Consider the following 14677-nt stretch of genomic DNA (forward strand, 5'->3'; position numbering starts at 1 on the left):
TATCAGTGCTTAGCTTTATGATTGTACATAGTACACTCTATTGTAAGTATCTGCTTATGGGCCTTTTGTACATCTCAAGGATGTGAGCTCCTGAGATACAGAAATTGTGCCTTATTCATTTTTGTATCTTCAGCGCCTACTCCAGGGTCTGGCACATAGTAGGTGCTCAGTAATTTTGGCTGAGTGATAAGAAAAGTGGGCTGAACAGCCAGTTAAATCAGAGGGAGGAGCAGACAGGGCTGGAACTGGGATGATTAACTAGGGTAAGCGAAAGCCTTGTAGATCCAGAGTGTGGGAGACCAGCGAAGATAAGAAACAAGGACTGAGGCTAGGAGAAGGGGACTAGGAGATCAGAGATTTAGACAGAGGTTCTGAGCATTAAATGGCAAGAACCCAGGTGACTGGACAGAAACAAGAAGCCAGTGTGGAGAAAAGACTTGAGTGGGTCAACACAGCACCCTGGCAATGTGATTGGAGCCTGCTCTTGAGCCAGGAGACCTTTAGAGCTTTAGAGGTGGTCTGCCAGAAGCTAGAGCTGGTCTCCGAGTAGGGCAGGCAGACCCTCAGGAGGAGGCAAAGAAGAGGTTGGATCCTGCCAGGCCGGTCCTGACATGCTCTGGGTAGAGTATAAACCTGACCCAGCACTGTTTGGAATGCCTTGTATTTTCAAGCACTGTTACCCAAACAAGTTGACAGGTCTTTTGTCATTTTATCTGAGTTAAATAGTCCCCTTCATTGTATGCAACCTTGCATAGTAACCGCATCAAAGGAAAAGCTAACTTTTTAAAAAATTTGAGAGATGAATGAACAATTTAGTAGATGGTTTTGTATTTGGGGTAATAAAAATCAGCCTTCCTTGCCCTGGTGTCAGGCCTGAGCGTGAGCACCAGCTATCATTTTTCCCATGGAGGTCAGGGGCAGAGTTTTTACAACATTAATGGTAATGGATATGTGAGGGCTGCTGCCTTGAGGAGGGTGGAGTACAGCTTAGGACTGCGGATATTCTTGAGTTTTTCATGTACCCAGCCACCTACCCTGGAGCCTGGAGTGGGCTTGTCTGTCTTCTTCAAACCACAGGATAAGACTTTTGGGAACAGGGATTTTTGAAGTCTTCACATTCTCTGAACTCCTTGTTGCAGACCACACAGCGCTGTGTGTCCTGTCTGCACTTGGTAAGCGTCGGTTGAACAGAAATTCAAGTGTGTGTGCGTAATGCTTATGGCCAAACCTCGGAGGAGATAGAGCAAGGCCAAGACCTGGCAATCGCCAGATTGTTGTATTAACTAGGGTTTGATGTCATCTGTGAAGTCTTTGCTTGAGCAGTTGCTGCCTCTACTTAAAGAGAGAGTTTTTCTTAGGCTTCCTGACTCATTTTATTGAAATAAATTTTCCTAATGTCTTTGTTTTCTCTTCAAGGTATTTGATGAGAGGGCAGCTAACTTTGAGCACCATTCGGGAAGGCTCGGTGCCACGGCGGAGAAGGCAGCTGCTGTTGGAACTGCTAATAAATCCACGGTAGAAGGCATTCAGGCATCAGTAAAGACGGCCCGAGAACTCACACCCCAGGTTGAATTTTGTTCACTCTTCATTGTTTCGATACTCACCATATAGTGTTCAGTAAAGGTCAATTACAGACAGTTTCTATACATTTTTGAACACTTAATGTACATTGTCATGAAAGAAACACACAGTGTCAAAATCATTTTTATAATGTTTCGGTTTTCTACAATGATCATAGATAACTTTTCAGGGTAGAAAAAACTGGTAAAGCAAACCCTGCTCACACACACCCAGACTTAGAGAAATATTTGGATAATCCTGAGAGGTTAGTCTGTTTTGATTGTACAGCTTACACCTTTCCCCACATCTCTTTGAGGATATTTTTAAAAAATCTGGTTGCATTCAGAACTTGTTTTCTTTTTTCTACTTCATTATATAACCAAGTTATAGCCAGTATGCTGTGAGCAGTATACTGGAAGAGTGGGGACAGAAGAAAACAAATTGGACGGGAATTAAAGTTCTCATATGTGATAGGTGTTCTTAAAAATACCAGTTCAGCATCATTTAGTGTGATGTTTGCACATTTTTTCCTAATCAAATTATAGAAAATTCATTTTTTAAAAATTGATTTCATTCAGCAGATACGTATTATGTCCCTGTAGTACATCAGGACCCATGCTAGGCTTTACACGCCTGTGATACTGGCTTTGGTGGGAACTTGTAGGAAAGGATGGGAAAAAAACCCCGCACCTTTATTGTTTATCTTTTGCCCACGTGGCATGTTAACAAATTAGATTCTCTTGAAAAATCATACATGTCCAACTTCTTCAAAATACTTCCATGAAATATGAACATGTATAACTTTCTTTAAAAATTTCCATAAAACATGGAACATAGAACGTAGGTATTTCTGTATAAAACTGAGATTCCTAAAAAAGAGAAAAAAAAACTAAAGACACCAGCTATAGCAAGAGTAAGGATTTTGGAGACAGATCTGAACTTGAATCCTCTCTGACCCTGAGTTTCTTCATCTGTAAAATGGAGAGAATTCTTTCCTAATGGATATTTTGGAGGACTAAGAGGATATGTGTATAGCCTGTAACTTACCAAATACTTGCTAAATGTTAGTTCCTTCCCTAACTGCTGTAACTGGTTCACTGGGAGCTTTTGAGCAAGTCACATTTTCTGAGTCTTGGTTTTTGTGTTGTAAAGTTGGAGAAATTACCCGTCCTGTTTCATAGGATTGTTGTGAGGATTCAGTAAGATAATGGATGTGAAAGTACTTTGTTAACTGTAGACAGTTACTTTTTTTTTTTTTTTATAAATATTCATAAATATCACTTTAAAGGTTTTTTTTTTTTTTTTAAAGGTTTTTTTAGTATTTTTCTTGGTGGTGCTTTTTAAGATGGAAGAGTCTACATCAAGGGTTTAAACATGTCAGTTCTGTGTATGTTCTGAAGTATCAAGTGAATGCCATTTCCTTTGTCATTCTGTTACCTTCTCAAAAATCAGGCTGTGACTATAAAACCTTTTGCATGGGCCCAGTCGGGTGAGCTATTTAGGAGACCAAGTCTCCTGTGTTCTGCCTGCGAAGACTTGCGCATTTTTGGCTTCCTAGCGCCATCTGTAGGTGGAGAGGGGAAAGCTTCGCTGAAGGTTTGTATTCCGGTGGGAGGGTGCCCTGGGGTTTAAAGGTGGTTTTGTCATTGACAGGTCGTCTCGGCTGCTCGCATCTTACTTAGGAATCCTGGAAATCAAGCTGCTTATGAACATTTTGAGACCATGAAGAACCAGTGGATCGATAATGTCGAAAAAATGACAGGTAGAGTTGCGTGTGACGTTCTTACCGTCTAGTCCTTAAGGAATGAGTTCTGAGAAACTCGAGCAGGACCGGTTATGTTACTCAGCTGTAATTGGATGAAGGGACGGTCATGTGCCTGACGGTGTCCTTGGCCCTGATTAAGGCTGCTGAGCAGCAGGGGCTTCTCATTCAAGCCTTGCAACTTTGTTTGAAGAGAGGCTCTTTGAGTCTCTTTTATTTTAATGCTGCCCTCCCTGTGTGATGTTTATTGTTACAGCTCCTATCTTCTCTTTGAATAGCGCCTTTGCTCAGTCTGAACCAGAGTTTGGTTTCAGAGGCTGGGAGGCGGTGTTTGTGGATACAGTAAGTGTCCCTGTCATTTTCAGCGGGTTCACATTTCAGGGAACCACAATAGCTACCATTTAATACAACTTGTCTCAGAGTTTCCTCCAACTTATCAACTACGTAGTTTTTTTAAAAAAGAAGAAACCAACCGCCAACAAATGTGTGTCTGTGCAAGTGAGGTGGCACCTCCGAATCTTCTTCACTCTCTGTGGAGGGAGGGATAGGAGAGGAGGGAAGAGATGAGGAACGTGGGCTCCTCGACTGCCCTGCAGAACCTGCCGTGACAGGGTCCCTCGCAGCCAGACATGAAAGTGGAGCTCCTGGGGTGTCGGAAGAGAGGTAACAGAAGCAAGACGCAGGCGGTCAGGTTTATTAGAATCCTCTGCGTGGCTCGTCTTGGGCACAACAAGCTGCCAACAAGCAACAGATGGCTGTGGAGTGAGCCGGGAAGGGAGACCGTGTTATTAGCATAATGTGGAGATGCGGTAAAGGCCGGAGACGCCATCCTCCTGTTGTCGCTGCGATTCCGGCAGGCTGTGGTGGACACGAGGAGGCCAGTGACCACGGTCGGTATGAATCTTGTGAATCTATACGGCCTCCTGGACGACATCTTCACTTTTTTTTTTTTGATCTAAGGTAATCACCTGGAAGCTTTTGATTGTTCAGGAAGGACTTAGAGCTGAGGGAGAGCATTCTGGGTGTTTTACTTTCACGTGAGAACCTTGAGTGGACAAGAGGGTTTTTGAGTCGCTGTTCTTCTAAAATAGAAACAAAATTCCATTTCTGTTCTGACAGGGCTGGTGGACGAAGCTATTGATACCAAATCTCTGCTGGATGCTTCTGAAGAAGCAATTAAAAAAGACCTGGACAAGTGTAAAGTAGCCATGGCCAACATCCAGCCGCAGATGTTGGTCGCCGGGGCAACCAGCATCGCCCGCCGGGCCAACCGTATCCTGCTGGTGGCCAAGAGGGAGGTGGAGAACTCAGAGGATCCCAAGTTCCGTGAGGCTGTGAAGGCCGCCTCTGACGAATTGAGCAAAACCATCTCCCCCATGGTGATGGATGCCAAGGCTGTGGCTGGAAACATTTCTGACCCTGGTAAGCAGTGCCTGGTGTGGTTCACCTCACTTGAGAGGTTACCTCAGGAAGCTGACAGGGCGCCGAGACAACGTGCCCCCACCCTGCCACCACCACATACCGCGTCTGAGAGCAAGCACTGCAGATCCTTAGTTTGAGAATGCTAGATTAATCTTTTTATGTCCAAAAAAAAAGAAAAATATGGCACAGACTATTTTCTGCAATATTGTATATGGGCTGCCAAAGCAAGCACTATTTTCTGCAATATTGGCAGGTTCATTGCAAGTTAGTTGCTCTGGACCAACCTTTCTGTGCTTTCTTCCTGTTGTCTGACTAGACAGCTCCTGGCTCTGTTTAGTCATTATTTTGGAAATTACTCAAAAGAGGCACAAAAACCATTCTATCAGCCATTTAGCTTATGTAACTGGCATAACTTCTCTTCTGCTTTTCTTAAAATGCTTTTTTCTCTGTAAGACATTTTCTGTTTCTGTCAAATCTGGAGGGCTTAAATTGACCTGTAGATCTCCTCAGTGAATATCCTGATCCTACACCAAAGAATCCAGATTTTCTTTAGCTGAATTGTGAGCATGTTTTCAGTATTACTAAAGATGTTACCACTCCTTTGGTTAGAAACATCTGAATTCCTTCCTGTTCTGAGCATCCAGTGTGTCTAGCCCATGAGTGGAATCCAGGCAGCGTAAGGGAGTGGGAAGGAAGGGCTGCCCTATTCATCCCTAGCCCAGGCAGGAGCTTTCCCATATCTTCAACCCACTGTCACTAAGGACACGCTCCATTTCCTAATTGGAGTTTCTAGTAGTTTGAGTAGAATTCCTGAATCCCAGGTGACTGGACACTGTAGCCGCGGCAGCTCAACCTAGGGGTTAATACACTTAATGCCAAGTTGAGCAGAGGAGTCGGGAGAAAGGTGAGACGTACTCCGGGGATGTCTGCCCAATCTGAAACTGACATCTCCTCTGTTCTGAGTTGGGCAGGCTTATCTCTTGACTGCTTCATCATCAGAGAGGTGATGAGCCCCACCTGAGCCCCAAGTGATCACACCCAGGAACGTCTTAAGTACTTGCTAATTGTACAGGCAAGAAGGCACCCTGCACCACAGGGATTAGCTGGTTTGTGACACTTGTCACTCTTTGTAGGCCTTATGGCCTCTGCCTTGCCCTTACGTGCCTTCCCCTTCAGCCACTGCCTGTGGTGCTTCCTGGCAGCTTCACATCCAGCTTTTGTTCATAGAAACCAGTTCTGCTGCTGGACAGACAGTGCTCCAGGGCACTGACCTGCCCAGCTGAAAGTGAGGGCGTCTTATGTTTAGGCCTGCAAAAGAGCTTCCTGGACTCAGGATATCGGATCCTGGGAGCTGTGGCCAAGGTCAGAGAAGCCTTCCAACCTCAGGAGCCTGACTTCCCGCCTCCTCCTCCGGATCTTGAGCAGCTCCGTGTAAGTAAATTCAGAGTGATGGGGAGAATTGAGCAGAGGGGGCTGGGACTATAGCAAGAGGGAGGTAAGCTGTGCTCTGGAGTCTTGTTGACGAGGTATCTTCGTTTAGCCTTTACCTGAAGCTTAGTCGGACGCACAGTTGACTTGCATTCCAAAATCAGTAGAGTCCTAACGCCGTGCTTATGCACTGGGCGTGCTGGATAGGTAGGGGGCTGGGGGGCTGGCCTGCTGTGATGGGGACTGCCTGGAGCAGAGGAGCTGGCTTTGGGAAGTGTGGATGTGATGAGTGATGAGGTTGTAGGACGAGTTAATGGAGTGGGAAAATGATCTGGTGGCGAGGAGATTTTTTGTGTTCCCAGTTGACAAGGGCAAAACTGAGGTGGTTAGACTTGTGTACATTCTTCTTTCCTTTACTTGACTTTTTTTTTTTTTTTGGTAACAAAAGTGATAGTTTTTTTTTTTAATTTATTTTTCTCCAACTCTAATTTAAACTCTTTTTATGTACCCCAAAGTACCATAAATTTATTCTTCCATAGGTAAATGGTTTCGGAGGAGGCTTACCTGGGCAGTATCTTACAGATACAAATCCTAGTATAGGAAATAGTGATTATTCTAACAGTGCTGGAAATAGCTGGACTTTGGGAATAGCTCATCAGGGCAATAATTTGATTTACTTTCCTTGACTTACTTTCCCGTGTTTCATGTCAGTAAGAGATGGAAGTTTCTAAGTTGGTTGAGGACAGAATTGGGTCCTTTTGCCCAACTGAGGCACAGTGTTTCTCTAGTCTCCAATGCTTCAGCTTCGTTTGCTTCTTTGTAGCTGGGCTTTTGGTGCCTGGTTGGGGCCAGCGGGAGGTCTGTTCTGGGGCCTGGCTTTTTATGTGATCAACAGGTTCATGACAACACTTAGAATCAAGATCCTAGAGGTCATTTGGTTTAGCTGCCCCTCATTGACAGATGGGGAAACTGAGGCCCAGGGGAGAAGTTAGTCACCTGTGCAACTGCCCTTCCACAGTCAGGAGCACAAATTAGATCCGTCCTCTTGGGGGAGCCTTGGGCCGGTAATGCTGTGCGTGTCTCCCTGGGATACGTCCAAAACTGTAGCTGCTGGCTTTTTGTGGAGAAGCAAGAAAGAAAATACGCATCTGTTGAGATTGAAGCAAGTGGTCTCTGTGCTCCATGTGGGTGGTCTTATATCGAATGAACGTGGGTGGCTTTTCTGGGGATGCTTTTTGGAGGAAAGGAAAGAATTCTAGAGGGGAGTAGTTCCTAGGGTTTTACTTACAACCCAGTAATTCTTTCTTAGCTGGCAGATGAGCTTGCTCCTCCCAAACCACCTCTGCCTGAGGGTGAGGTCCCTCCGCCCAGGCCCCCACCTCCAGAGGAGAAGGATGAAGAGTTCCCTGAGCAGAAAGCCGGGGAGGTGATTAACCAGCCAATGATGATGGCTGCCAGGCAGCTCCATGATGAAGCTCGCAAATGGTCCAGCAAGGTAAGTAATGAGGCTTTTCTTGCTGGAAAGGGATGAAGAAGTGCACACAGTCCAGGAAGAAGAGTCTGATTGGAAAGTTACCCTCTCTCTGCTTTGGTTCCTGCTGTTGCCAGTAACATGATCCTGTTCTTACTTGTGGCTTAGTAAGATGTGTGAGAGGAGGTTCCTTTCCTCTGTCCATGCGAGTGTCAGCTCCTGTGACCTTGGACATTTGGGTCTTTTAGAAATTGCTTTTCTTTCTTGGGGTTGCTGAATATCTTTAGATGCTCTCTTGCTACTTATCTGCACTCCAGATGTGAAATAGTCTTCTGGGGGCTCTGCTAGAGTTAGACGAAGTGTTTGCATTTTCCTTCTATTTTTCATGAAAGCAGGTAGATTGATGTCTTAGGAGCTGTGTGCTTTGTCCTTTTCTCAGAATCATCTTAACCCCTCAATTCAAGACTGTTCCAGGCTAACTCCAGCTCCACAAATCTGGAAGTGTAAATATTAATGTGGTCGGTGAAAATGTGGACGCTGCAGCAGTCAGGCCCTGTGAACATCTTTTGCCTATTTTCCCCTAAATGATGAAAAGTGCGTGGTAGCTTTTCTAGATAAGAGCTAAATATTACTGCTAACCTGGCAGTGAAATGTAGTTCTAACTCAATTCTCAACGTTTGTAATATGACTCTCTCTTCTAGATCTTTATTCCTACCATTTATTTGCCTTTTCACGCCCTCGGCTGTCTCAAGCTCTTGTATTAACTGTAGTTCCCCAGGGACCTTCTGCATGCAGCTGATCTTGGGTTTTTCCAGGCTGGGAAATTGACGTTGGTTTTTTAACTCTATTTTTCTGTGTTGTTAGCTGTGAGCCTAGGTTCTAAGAAGGAATGAATAGTGACCTTCCTGGTGTTGGGCCTGGCCATGGAATTATTTATAATCGTATCTTTCCACCTGGGGCGTGCACACCTCCAGGACTGTTTGCAGAGTCCCAGTGCATGTGGAAAGTGGGGTGGAGGGGACAGCAGAGGTTGGTTTTACTCAAAGATTTTAGAGGCAATTTAAATTTCATTACAATAAACCCAGATATATCGTGTAGCAGGATACAAAATATACATGAAGTATAAACAAATGTTAAGGGGCAGACGGCATCGGCCTACATATTTACCCCACTCTGCCGTTTGTGGCCAGAAGTCTTTAGGTCTGACTGTCTGGAGGCTTGGCGCATCAGAGGACTGCCAACTTTGAGCTGTGAGTCAGGAGCTCCTTGACCCGTGTGTGTCTGGGGGATGAGGCTGGTGTGTGTTTGTGTGTGTGTCTGTTTTTGTACACTTTGAGACTCTGAACCCCAGCAGCAGTGAGCTGGCCTCTCCTCTAAGGAATGAGGATGAGTCCTGGTTGAGACAGAGTTTAGGGAAAGGGTTTAGAATGTACCTGAACCCCTTATTTGCCCTGAGTTCTCCAACTTTGTCATCACCTTTTGGAGACAGGTTTCCCATGCAGGATAAGAATTTTGGGAGCGATAGCAACCTCAGATAAACTTCCAGGCAAACTCTTACTTCCCCTTGGTTAGAGATGTTGGATATAAAGAGCCAGTGTTCAGGGACACCTGGCCGGCTCAGTGGGTAGAACATGTGATTCTCGATCTTGGGTTCATGAGTTTGAGCCCCACTTTAGGTATAGAGATTACTTAAAGGAAATTTTTTTTTTTTTTTAAAGAAGAACCTGTGTTCACCATTCTTCATACACATGGTTTGGCTTCACCGAGGCAATTCCTTTTATTTTCTTTCCCCTCTACCTCTTTCAGCATCTGATCACATTGCCTCTTGCCCTGGCCTTTCGGAATCCCCATCCCTGGTATTAAATCGATTCTCTCCCCCTCATGGGTCCTGTTCTCTCGTGGGCACCGATTTGGGCTCCTCTGAACTCAGCCTTGGTCAGTAGCTATGTTCCTGGGTTATCTGTGAAGTATGTAAATGAAGGTTGGGGTGAGAACCCTAGTGTGCAACAGGAGAGATTTAGCTTGTACCCAAGGAACAGATTTCTGAGTCGGTAGTAGTAGTCGATGCAGGAGGAGGTCGTGGAGGTGTCTGTCTCTCAGGGCCTGGAGGGGGTAGAGAGAGCCGGTCTGAAGTGTGGGTTTTCCCTAAGATGGGAAGCGGGATGAGGCACATTCTGGAGGCTCCTTTCAGCTGGCTGATTGTGGGGTATTTGAAAAGTCCTTCTCACTCACCATTGTGTTTGTTTTCTTTGCCTTTTTCCTGGTTTGCTGTCAGTGGCCCCTGCTGTATCATTTTAAATTCTGGGACTTTTTAACTCCTGCTGGAAATAATGACCTGTGGTAGGCAACTTGCAGAGCTGACCCAAGTCACTTCCTGTGTCCCAGAAGATCTAGAACAGTGTCCATAGGAACCAGCTTGGGCGGGGGGGAATCACTTTGTTCCATTCAAAGCAAGTTGTGTGGCTGCATTTACTTCTTCCCTCTGGATTCCTTTTAAAGGTAATCAGCTACTATTGTTTGGTTGTTTGGCTCCTCAGAAATGTTCTGACATGAAAGTTATTCTTGGCAAGTTTAACTTTGGTGGTAAATGTAGAAAAAAGGAATGCCACTTGCTTTAAATTTTTCTCTGGAAACCTTTTGCCACTGGAGTGAGTCTCTTTCTTTCCCTCACTGAGAACGGGGGGTGCCTGGGCTGGTGCTGGAGCCTGCGAATCCCCCTTCTGTGGAGTTTGGTTCATCTGGCTTCTGGAGAGATGCCGTTTTTCTTTCCCATCTTAGGCAAGCTTTGGTTACTAAACCAGCTGATGCTCAGCTTCCCCCCTCCCATCTCCCCGTCCTACTGCTCTTACTTACTAACACTGTCCCTGTTTCTCATCCTTCCTGCCATCGACAAAGCCGGGTAACCGGGCCGCTGAGGTGGGTATAGGTGTTGCAGCTGAGGCAGATGCGGCCGATGCTGTCGGGTTCCCTGTCCCCCCTGACATGGAAGACGATTTCGAACCTGAGCTGCTGTTAATGCCATCCAATCAGCCGGTCAACCAGCCCATTCTGGCCGCGGCTCAGTCCTTGCATCGCGAAGCTACCAAGTGGTCTAGTAAGGTACTGATTAGCACCCCCGGTGGGGCTGCTCCATATGCATCCGGCCATGTGCAGCCTGACACATTGCATCACTCATGATCTGTGCGAGGCCTGTGAGTCTGAGCGGGGCGGGCCTCTGTCTGCACCTTGTTGTTAGGACTGGCTTCACAAGTTTGATAGGTCTGCTAATGCCAGATTAATTGGATTGCCTTTATGTTTGTTGGGGGGTAGAGATGGGTCACTTTCTGAAAGGATTCCTTCTCTTACTGACCTGATTGGAACCTTAAACCCCTTGGGAAGCCGTGGATCTCTCAATGACTTGCAGGTCAGGAACTACTGTAGACCATTAAAAGGCCCCTGGCCTGACCACTGAGCTTGGCCCGCCGCCCCCTCCTCTGCTGACCTGTCATGATGGCTCAGGCAGAGCGGACCAGGATGAGAAGCAGCTTTATACGGCAGGATCCCTGGGGCGGGCTGCTTGCTGCCCTGCACTTGGCTGCCTGGCAGATGCTGGCCTAAACGGGAACCCACAGGGAAGGGGGCTTCACCGACTGTGTGTCCAGGTGTTCCGGGGGGAGGCGCTGGGGCTGGGGCTGAGAGAGCACTCAGGGCTGCAGGACGGGCAGCCACAGAGCTTTGGCCTTGGGACCGAACCGACACTAGTGTGGGGAGTGGAGGAAGAGGGCGATCACTTTTTTCCCTTTGAAGGTAGCATGTTGCAAGAAGAAAGGGTTTGAAGAGTGATGGGTAATAACTAACCCCGGCAGCACAGTGTCTTCTAATCAAGTTCATGAATCCTGGAACGATCCCAGGTCTACACTGGAAGAGATGGGCCGACGGCCTTGTCTAACCTGCCCCTGTTCTCGTGACTTCTTCCCATCCCTGTATTCTCTCTGGTTTCCGCGACTGCCTGAGATGTCACACGCCTCCCGGCATAGCGATCGGGCACCTCGTGATGCCTGCGGGGGGGTCTCACAGGGTGCCGTGCGGCTGGCATGGTTTGTGGACGCCTCACTGCCTTGTACAGCGAACTGAAAAGCAGGAGGGGAAAAATGAGTAGGGCCTGACCTTTGAGGTAGTTTTGAACATTGCAGTGTTATTTTTGGTTGTTAGCAGCCAAAAGGTGCACCTTTTGAGGGCATAAAGTAAATTCCTTGCACAGCTCTTTATTATGACCCACGAGGGTTTTAATGAACCCAAATGCCCCCTCGAAGGGAACCCACCAGGAGCTGGAGTGGGGGTTCCATGTACAGCTTGACTCATGCTTTTTACTTTTCTGCTCTTAGCTGAAGGTTTCTTTAACTGAAGCCACTTAGCTGAGAGGACTGAAGAATTGATTCGTGGCCTTTTTAAATGTGACAAATTAAAATAACATGTTCCCTGAGGCTGACAGGACAAATAAGAGGCAGTAGCAGGGAGGGCAGGAGCTGTCTAGGTGAGAAAATAGATCTTTTCTCACCAAGGCTGATCATAGTTACTTGGTTTAAATTCTAGCTCAGCAGCCACAGTCCTTGGCTGCTATTTGTAACAAGGATTAGGGTGAAGTGGATGATTTCAGCGTCTGGAAAGGCTCCTCTGTATTTTTCCCCTCAAGCTAGCTCTCCTGCTTTCCCCCTCTAGAAAGGAAGATGCCTGTTTAACCAACTTCTCCGTCCCATCCTCATTTTGACTGACATGATTGACTTGGAGATGAAGTGCTTGCTCAGTGCTATGCCAGGGGCGCACCTGTTGCCCTTCCAGACTAATCGGCAGGTCTTCCTTTTTTCAGTGGGGTCGTCTCGCTCTGTCTCACTGAGTGCTGGGGGGAGTGCCCGGCTCACTCTTGTCTCCGTCCTCCTGTGCTGTCCGTATCGCTCAAGAGAGTCCTGTTCTTCTCTCCTCACCCTTCCAGAGGCTGCTAGAGCAGCAGGCTCCCTCCTCTCTTCTCTGTGCTTCTACTTCCTTCCCTCACTTGGCCACTGTGGGCTGGGCTCACATTATGTCTTTGCGTCTCTCTCTAGGGCAATGACATCATCGCGGCGGCCAAGCGCATGGCTCTGCTGATGGCGGAGATGTCTCGGCTGGTAAGAGGGGGCAGTGGTACCAAGCGGGCACTGATTCAGTGTGCCAAGGACATTGCCAAGGCCTCAGATGAGGTGACGCGGCTGGCCAAGGAGGTTGCCAAGCAGTGCACAGATAAGCGGATTAGAACCAACCTCTTACAGGTACTTGTGTGTGTGTGTGTGTCAGAGTCGGAGGTGTGGGAGGGAGAAAGCAGGAGAGAGAAAACTGGATGAGCAAGGAGGTGGAGGAGTTCTGATGAAATAGCAGAAAGGGGAAATAGACATGTATATTTGGGAAAGAGATTCAGGAAAATTTCTTTCCTAATCAAATGAAAAAGTTATAATGCTTCCTTTCTGAACAAAGGATCAGTAGATCCCAGGGGCAAAGCAGGTCGAATCCTGCTGCTGATATATTGCATGCCTTCTGCACGCCAGCCTCTAGGAATACAGAGGGGGTGGGTAAGTCTTGCCCTCAAAGAGCTTGCGGGCAAGGAAAACATTAGAAACATGCTAAACTAAGTTTGCTTCTTAGGTGTGTGAGCGAATCCCAACCATAAGCACCCAGCTCAAGATCCTGTCCACGGTGAAGGCCACCATGCTGGGCCGGACCAACATCAGTGACGAGGAGTCCGAGCAGGTATGTGTCTGCTGCTTCTGGTTTCTTTCTTTCTTTCTTTTTTTTTTTTTTTAAAGATTTTATTTATTTATTTGACAGAGAGAGAGAGATAGCGAGAGCAGGAACACAAGCAGGGGGAGTGGGAGAGCGAGAAGCAGGCTTCTCACAGAGCAGGGAGCCCGATGCGGGGCTCGATCCCAGGACCCTGGGACCATGACCTGAGCCGAAGGCAGACGCTTAACGACTGAGCCACCCAGGCGCCCTGCTTCTGGTTTCTTGCCAACAGCTTCGGTGCCACTTCACACCAACCTGATTCAGCTTTGGGGGAAATCTGACCTGTGATTTGAGTATGCAGTATGCGGAATGGAGTCTTTAACTCTCTCAGAAGGGCATCTGTGTTGGGCAGATGCATCAGAAACTTCAAAGGGGAAGGAAAGCTCTTGGGTAACTTTTGGCACGTGACAGATGGGAAGTTGAGGCCTGGGGTGAAGTGCCAGTAACACTTGGGACTCAGCTCAGTTCTTTGTCTCCGTGGAGTAGGTGTGACTCTCTGGAGGCCTCCACTGCCTGTTCACTCCTGCCCGTTGTGTCTTTGTGGCCGGAGGGCACCTCTGCTTCCCAGCTCACTGGGTGAGAAGTACCTCGGGGAGGATGAAGAGTGTCGGCTTTTCAGGGGACTGAGATAGGCGTGCGCAGAGGCTGAAATGCCAGCTCAAAAGAGGTGCTTCTCTTGGATTCTTTGACAGACATTGAAATAAGGATGGTGGGAGGGTTCTCTTAAGGGCTGGCAACCGCTTTTTGGAGTCTGTCCTCCTTCGTTGCCTCCTGGAAATGTGGCCCGGGGCGATTGGCAAAGCCCTCCTTTGAGCACCTCTTGGTCTCTGTATCTCTTCCCTAGTAGGCCCTGCTGTGAGCCCTGCTTCCAACGTCGTCCTACCGTAGGTGGCGCGTCTTTTCTTGAACTGCCTGGACAGGCTCTACGGCCACGGGGGTGCGTGTGAGACTGTATTGGGCGCTGTATAGGGGAGTTAGAAAAATAGACACAGTCCCTCTCCTGGGGGACTCACAGGTAGTTAGGGAGACCGTCCCTGATCTCTAGGCCAGGAGCGCCTTGGAGGAGACAGGGAGGCTACCACCCGGTGCCAGCGGTGCTGCTTTCACTGCCATGTTTTAATCCAACAGCTCTCACCCTCACCCTCCTCGTACACCTTGGGGATTGGATCTTCACCCCTAACGTCCGTGTATTCTAGGCAGGGTTTGGGCACTGGGCTGTTTCCTGTCATGTGATCTCACCTGCC

The 14677-nt window shown here is 47.5% G+C and overlaps 1 protein-coding gene across 2 annotated transcripts in view; it reads left to right on the plus strand.

Moving 5' to 3' along the window:
• VCL (vinculin) overlaps positions 1 to 14677 on the plus strand; it is a 112527-nt gene that overhangs the window by 94489 nt on the left and 3361 nt on the right. The window contains exons 14-21 of one of the 2 annotated variants that reach the window (XM_035022214.1): positions 1417 to 1566; positions 3214 to 3322; positions 4442 to 4744; positions 6051 to 6175; positions 7482 to 7667; positions 10539 to 10742; positions 12722 to 12925; positions 13296 to 13400. In XM_035022214.1, coding sequence (XP_034878105.1) covers positions 1417 to 1566; positions 3214 to 3322; positions 4442 to 4744; positions 6051 to 6175; positions 7482 to 7667; positions 10539 to 10742; positions 12722 to 12925; positions 13296 to 13400 — 1386 coding nt within the window. The remainder of the gene's footprint in view (positions 1 to 1416; positions 1567 to 3213; positions 3323 to 4441; positions 4745 to 6050; positions 6176 to 7481; positions 7668 to 10538; positions 10743 to 12721; positions 12926 to 13295; positions 13401 to 14677) is intronic. The other variant, XM_035022204.1, reaches the window with a different exon arrangement.

This window comes from Mirounga leonina, unplaced genomic scaffold (genome assembly GCF_011800145.1).
Source record: "Mirounga leonina isolate KUSES-001 unplaced genomic scaffold, KU_Mleo_1.0 Mir_114, whole genome shotgun sequence".
NCBI lineage: Eukaryota > Metazoa > Chordata > Mammalia > Carnivora > Phocidae > Mirounga > Mirounga leonina.